This window comes from Etheostoma spectabile, chromosome 8, assembly GCF_008692095.1.
Source record: "Etheostoma spectabile isolate EspeVRDwgs_2016 chromosome 8, UIUC_Espe_1.0, whole genome shotgun sequence".
NCBI classification, from domain to species: domain Eukaryota; kingdom Metazoa; phylum Chordata; class Actinopteri; order Perciformes; family Percidae; genus Etheostoma; species Etheostoma spectabile.
Window position 1 is genome coordinate 23,797,933 of NC_045740.1, and position 7,062 is coordinate 23,804,994.

The 7,062-nt window shown below is 40.4% G+C and overlaps 1 protein-coding gene across 1 annotated transcript in view; it reads right to left on the reverse strand.

Annotated features, from left to right (window-relative positions):
- The window catches only part of calb2a (calbindin 2a), a gene marked incomplete at its 5' end in the record, with an annotated part of 25,009 nt that extends 17,969 nt beyond the window's left edge, over positions 1 to 7,040 (reverse strand). Inside the window, 2 exon segments of the mRNA XM_032524166.1 lie at positions 1,478 to 1,554; positions 6,728 to 7,040. Coding sequence (XP_032380057.1) covers positions 1,478 to 1,554; positions 6,728 to 6,821 — 171 coding nt within the window.
- Positions 7,041 to 7,062: the final 22 nt, after the last annotated feature.

Genomic DNA, 7,062 nt, shown 5'->3' on the forward strand with positions numbered 1-7,062 from the left:
GTGTGTGTGTGTGTGTGTGTGTGTGTGCAATAATCTTGAGACCAGTTCATACAATTTACTTTACACTTGGCTTCCTGGGTCCCCAATGAACTTGACATTTGGAATTTGGAGCAGTTTGGACAGCGTTGGATATCAACAAAATCTAAATGAAACTAAACAACCACACAATAAAGGTTATGGAAACAAAAAATGCTGGCATAACGCTGGCTTCAGGCCTTCTGCATGGTTACCCTTTACAATAAAAACCAAGCTTAAATTCACACAGATTATTTTTCAAAAATGAAACTCAATAAAAGGGCATTTTTTGCAGACACTAGATATCAACCAGAAGCCAGACACTATATCATATTAAAATGCTGTGCTGTAAACTCTGCATTTCTAAGCCGTGAAGATAATAACCCAGATAACCCAGAAGATAATGGAGTCATGTGTGTCAGTTTGGTTTGAAATGTGCTGAGCACAATATCACATTCCTTTTTTTTTCTCTCTTTCGTGCAAGTCAGATTTTTGTGGATTTCTTGGCATCTGTCGCTCAAGAATGATATGTTTTTTTAACTAAATGGAGCTCAAGGTTTTCAAAAAAAGCGGTGGGTACAAAATGACTCATGACAAAATCTGATAGGTAGGCCTACGCATACCCACTGTCCCCACCGTCCCCACCAAAATCAACGCCTAAGTTTGGAGCTTATGACTAAATAACACTAATAGGAGTCTCAAAATTAACGGCATAATAACAAGTTAACTAGGGTGACCAAACTTTCTCTTTTGCCCGGACACGTCCACTTTTTACGTTCTGTCCGGGGCATCCGGGGGGGTTTATAAATTCATGAAGATGTCCGATTTTTGCTGTTTTCATGGGACCATTAGGCATGAACTTAAATTGACTTTGATTTGTACACAATGCTGCGGTACTTTGTTGTGTGACGTAATTCCCGAGAGGCTGCCTTGCGGGCGGCTCTGCGACGCACACAGACGGGGAGCAGATCAGACAGCGGAGCAGCATTGCACAGAAAATGCCAAGTGTAAGTGCAGCTTCACAGTAAACTGCAAAAAAAACTTTCCCCGTACCGTCCTGGTCGAGACAAGTAGGAGGCTGAGTGCACTCATCTGTTCCTTGGTAGCTACTCACATTTTGTTCTCAATTTAACATGTGTGGTCATTCAGGTGTCACAATTTTGATTTTAAATCAAAAATTGATCAAAGTGAGCTTTTGATTTTGACTACCTAAATCAAAAGCAGGTTTGGGACTTCATCACCAATGGTGCTTTCAATTACACTTTGTTAATTTTGAAAAACTCAAACTGCTGTTGTAAAATATCCTTATGCCATCTAGCCCTTATTGGGACGTTGTTGTCACCGCTGAAAATAAAAGGTTAAAATCATATTGAATCGTGACCTTAAATTCAAAAGTCAAATTGAATCGTGGATTTGAAGAATCGTGACACCCCCATGTTTAATCACTAGTCCTTGAACTCACCACCCCTGCTCCTCTCCGGGCCTTCTCCAGCTCCCTGAAGAAGTTCTCCAGCTCCTTCCCTTCAATGTAGCCATTACCTGGGAGACAGACAGACCATAAACCTATGTCATCGCAACATAACACAAAGGGATTATTTTAGTATTCCTTTTTTTGTGATCAAATATTTGTTTTTATTTTTATATTGAGAAAAAATTATAATGTAAACACAACATTCACGAACAGTTACAAACAACACACTGGGACATAGGAATGCGTCCCAGGGCCACAAAATCACAGAGAGGAAAAACGGGAGGGAGGGAGGGAAGGAGACAAAACAACACATGCTGAAACAGACAGACACAAGACGAGGGACCAATCACACACGCAAACAACGCTTTAGAAAGCTGACAGGTCATTCCTAATCAAACTATTGACAGTAACAGGCACATTGACATTAACCAAGGTGGAAATTTTGGATGCATTTATTTTAGTATTCCTGATATGCAAAAAAAACACCAGCGCATGTGGTGACAGTGTCATGGCGTCAAACAGATTTTTTAGCCGTAACTCCCCTCTGGCTCAACAGAGTAGACCATTGTTAGATACGATGCAAACTGATCACTTCTCAAAGACTGTGTTCACAGGGATGTATGCAAGGAGAAGCTCTGTACTGCATGGCAAATAGCTTTTCTAGGATATTGAAGGTGATGATCCACAGGATTATTACACAGAAATCAATTCTGCCTTCAGCAGGGAGCTTGGCAAATGGGACAAATCAATGTGGATAAAAGTGTACTGTGGTAATGTTAAGCCTAAATTAGATTTTTTTTTTAAGATCATCTGTTTGTGAAAGTGATATTTTGTCGTGAGGAACTTAGCTGAAGTTTTTCAATGTCTTGACCTTGTTTTACTGCATGTCTGTCAACCATTTTGAAAGACTGAGTGTTACTTTTGTCAAATGGTGCTCGTCCTAAGATGATGTCCAGGACCATTTTTGGAATCTCTGTGTCAGACTGAAGCAGCCCTTTCACCAGCGTGTTTGTTCCTGTTGCTTTTTCTTTCGAGGATGGAGGTCTGTTAGTGTAGTTTTCGTGGCTTTCTTTTCTTTGTTAGTCTAGACTAGAGATTAAGTGGTGGTTCTGGTTGCGACGGCCCTTTGTGGGTTGGCCCAAGCTTCTTTGCTTCTTTTGTTCTTTTTGGCCAGACCTCCACACTGCCATAGTTTTGGTTAAATCTTTGGCAGGTGATTATTGGGAACACAATTAATTTACTTGAACTAATCCTCGGATATAATGTCCACGGTTACAGTTGAGTTGAGTTCTTCTGTTGTGGCGTAACAATGGATAAGCCTAAATTTGTTGTTTTTAAGACCATCTAAATTTGTGAGTTATGATATTTTGTCATGAGGAACTGAGGTTTAACTGACGTTTTGAAACGTCTTTACTATGTTTTACTGAACGCCTGTCAATCATATTGACAGACTGAGTGACACTTTTGTCAACTGGTGCTTGTCCTAAAATGATGTCCATTACGTTATTTTTGGATTCAGTTGTGATAAATAACTAATCCTGACCCTTATTTCACTTACTCCTGGTGCTCTATTGCCCTGACAGTACCAATTCAGAGGATAAATGAGTGTGCCCACTTCACCCAGGTATTCTGTGAACCCGTGCCAATATTCTATCAACAAGAATGCTGAATGGCTGGACAGATGGCTCCAAACGATGTGACTAGCTGCTTCTATAAAACCCTGGAAGGCAGAGCTGCCTCATTAAACACTAAAAAAGATTATTATGCCATCTACTTCCTCTCTTCTCCCTCTAACTTGCCGTTTTTTTCTGTCATCTGCTATCTCACTCCCTCTCCTTATCCAAACAACATCTTTGCATCTTTGTCCTATGCATGGACATTCATGTGTGTGTGTGTGTGTGTTCTCTGGTTTTCTCTTCACAGGCAGACTGTCACCAAGCTTCCTTGTTATCGTACACAATATGAACAATTATTACACTTTGAAAAGTCTTCTATCAGATAAAGCAAATGTTCATTATTGTTTTTCCTGTTTATTAGATCTCCTTTAGTTTTCACCATCACTTTAACTGCTTGCCATTTCTTGCACTATAATGCAGTACTATGGATGTGTGTGCGTGCGTGCGTGCGTGCGTGCGTGGATGCATGTGTTCCTTAGTGATATTATCAAAACTCATGAATACAAGCTCTGCTGTTTCAATAAGTGGGACGGTAAAATGCCTAGCTGCTATGAGCATCCCTCCTGTGGGTCTTATTGACATTTAGCACTCTGGAGAGAAATGGCCTACTTGATAATTAAAAAGAGTAAGATGTGATTAACTGCAAAGCAAATAACATGAAAGTAAAAGGAATTAGGAATAGATTATGTCGGAGCGCTGTGATACTTTCAATTAATGCGGCAATAGAACCATACACCCTGTTATAGTTGTGCATGAAGGAGCGTCTGTTTGTAGTTTGCTTTTTCAGATAAATGATAAATAGTTTCTGTTACAATCAGCATCTAAGCCACAACAATATGCTTAGGGTACCATGTGGTTATTCTTGGTTATGAAATGCTATATGTGCTGCAGCCAAATTACAGTGTGTCCATGTTGCAGTAAACTGTCCCAAATCCATTAAATGAGCTGGCTCTCCCTAGTTACATTGAATGTCAATGAAGCCATTTTAGTGGGAAATATATATACAGTATGTATATATGTATATATATATATATATATATATATATATATAAATGTCAAACAACTAGTTGTATATGTCGTAATGAGAGTGCTCCTATCAACCCGCTTTCATATACTTTAGTCTCCCTGCAAAAGCACTTAAAACATGCACCAACTAGCAAGATAAAAGGTTCCCAAAACCACTTTTGGCCCAAATACACACTCTTTTGGATACCGCGTCATAATAGTCCCAGGAGATGCTGGCAATGACGCTTCACTCCTCTGGTTCTGATTCTAAAATTCAACCGCAACACAGAAAAACTCTTAAAGTGGGCAGCTGTGCCAACTAAGTGCATATTTAAAGCCTATATGAAGTGAATTTGCCTTTCAAAGGCTGCCCTGCCTATTCAAATTGTTTGCGGTCACAGGGTCATTCGGGAAGTAGATTTTGCTTAATATTCCGAATTTCCATATCCAGGTTAATACAACAAAAATTGACAGCAAATGCTCTATAATTAGCAATAGAAAAACTGCAGTCGTTTCCATTTTCTGCTTTGAAGTGATTGAATTGAGAAAGGTCTGACAGAAACAGCAGAGAAAGATGAGAGGGACACGGAGCGCAGGAGCTGCGAGAGACGCAATCCAGATGAGATGTGATCCTGGGCCAACAGGGGAATATGTGGTTTCATCATCTCTAGATGCATTGTCTCCTGTATATTTTTATCTGCAACTCCAGAGATGTTTACTCAATCTGAGCAAACAAATTAGCTTTTCTTTTCTTTCTGCCGAGCCAGAAGACACTCCCAGTAATGAGAGCAGGTTTCAAACACTGTAGCCAAATTTGTTGATGCACACTGGTAGTATTTGATTTGCAAAGTGGCTCATTGCAAAGCACAATATGTAAAGTATCTCAGCATTAGGACTTAAATACCTGGTTGGGTAGGACAGATATTGTCATACTCAAAGCAGGCCAAAAGAGTAAAAACAATAACAGTTATGACAACTTTGTCTGCACATGGCTCATATCCCCAGTCGGCCCTGATTTCCCGGTGGAATTATTTCAGCATGAGTGCCGGCAACAAAACACATTACATCAACAATGACTTCCCAGGAGTATGTGTGTAAAACAACACACTCACCTTGTGCTTTTTTTTAATTCTTTTTTTTTTACATCTTAACTTGATTGAACAAGCAAGACTGAGGACCTTCTATTTAATAATGACCATTTGCAGCCAGGAGTGATCACCTATACAGTATGTCTTAGTCTGATTCTCAAGGTTTTAAAGAAAAAAATTGTCTCCTTTTTTAGATTTGACTACCGTGGACTTTATCAGTTGACAAACTGTCCTTAATCCACAGAAAAGGATTTCCATAACTAGGCCCTATAAGAGGCTTGCATCTCTATGGAAGCTACAGCAGTGACATGCCTGCTGAATTTGTTGAAGGAAAAAAAGAAGAAGAAGGGAACTTGTCCCATGTCATATACTGTCATGCACACAGAGATGTTTGCAGAGTGAGAGAGACAGACTGAGCTGACAAATCTGACCGGAGATAAACAGCACGGATGCAAGAAGAAAAGACAGCGATCATGATTACGAACAGAATGTGTGCGAGGAGGAGGAGGAGGAAGAGGAGGAGGAGGAGGAGGAGGAGGGGGGTTGCTGAATAAATTAGTACATGGGACGATTTCATGTTGACAGATCATCAGTATCACAGTCCATTTTTATACCCGGGGTACTTCCACTGCGTAACACACCTGAGACACTGCTCATGATTGGAAACCGCTCTCAATACCAAGAGCGCTTCAGGCAGAGCCAGTCACTTCTCCAAACGGTCAATGCTGAAGTTAAAAACCCTGTAATTAAATGATGCATTGATTGCTCGATAACTGCGTGTTTAAATCAAATGATTCCTTGTTGGAAAAATAACACTAAATTGACAGAGGAATGACGGCTGCATCAACTTGAAGTTATTCACCGTTTATGGCTCATTGAATATGTGATGTATAGCCTAGTCCTTAGGAATTATGTGAACTATTTTAGAATGCTTTTCATGAGAAATAATGTATCTGCCGAGGTGCATTTCAATCAAAAATGTAATTAAATTAACTCATATCACGTGGTGTCGGTGGTTTATCACATTAGAAAAACGTCGAACTTGTATAAGGGTTATATTAATCTGTTATCCAAAATATCAGCTCCGAAATCAGCTCCTTAAAAACAGAAGCATGAAAATGTTCTTTTTGTTTATCTCTTATACGATGACAAATAATGTTATCACTTGCCTAACTAAAGATGACATAGTTCCTATAATAGGCTGTTCCTACAATGTTACAGAAACATTGCCGTTACAAAACCCTATTTTACATTGTGTATTTTTCCATCCTAGTATTCTTAAATACTCGCATGAACATCCCAAAAGGACACACTTTGGCTGTGGTTTTGTCTGTTATTCTAAGCTTTACAACGGTTTTACTCTATTGGAGGATACATTTACATTTTTTCATGCATTTCCCTGTATAATTAGGTCATCTTACGTGAGAGTTTGAGTTTGGAATATCTTTTAGGAAGGTAAAAAGGTGTCCTACCGTCAGCGTCAAAATGTTTCCAAATGTCAAGGAACTGGGACGCGGTGACCTCGGCCAGGTGCAGGTGAGGAGGCTGCTGTGCTTTGTTTGCCATGATGCTTTCGACGGATGCTGCTGCAGGTCAGACGCCAGAAAAATCCGCTACCAACTTTTGTGTGTCTCTTGTTCAAACACACCCCACACAGTGGCCCCGGCGCGCCGCCCGCCGCTTTTTAACGCCGGCGCAGGAGCGGCAGCGACATGGCACCGCCGCTGGGGGCGCACTGCCGCCGACCACATGCATCTGAGTCAGCCTCCCTCTCTCTGTCTCTCTCTTTCTCTCTCTCTCTCTCTGT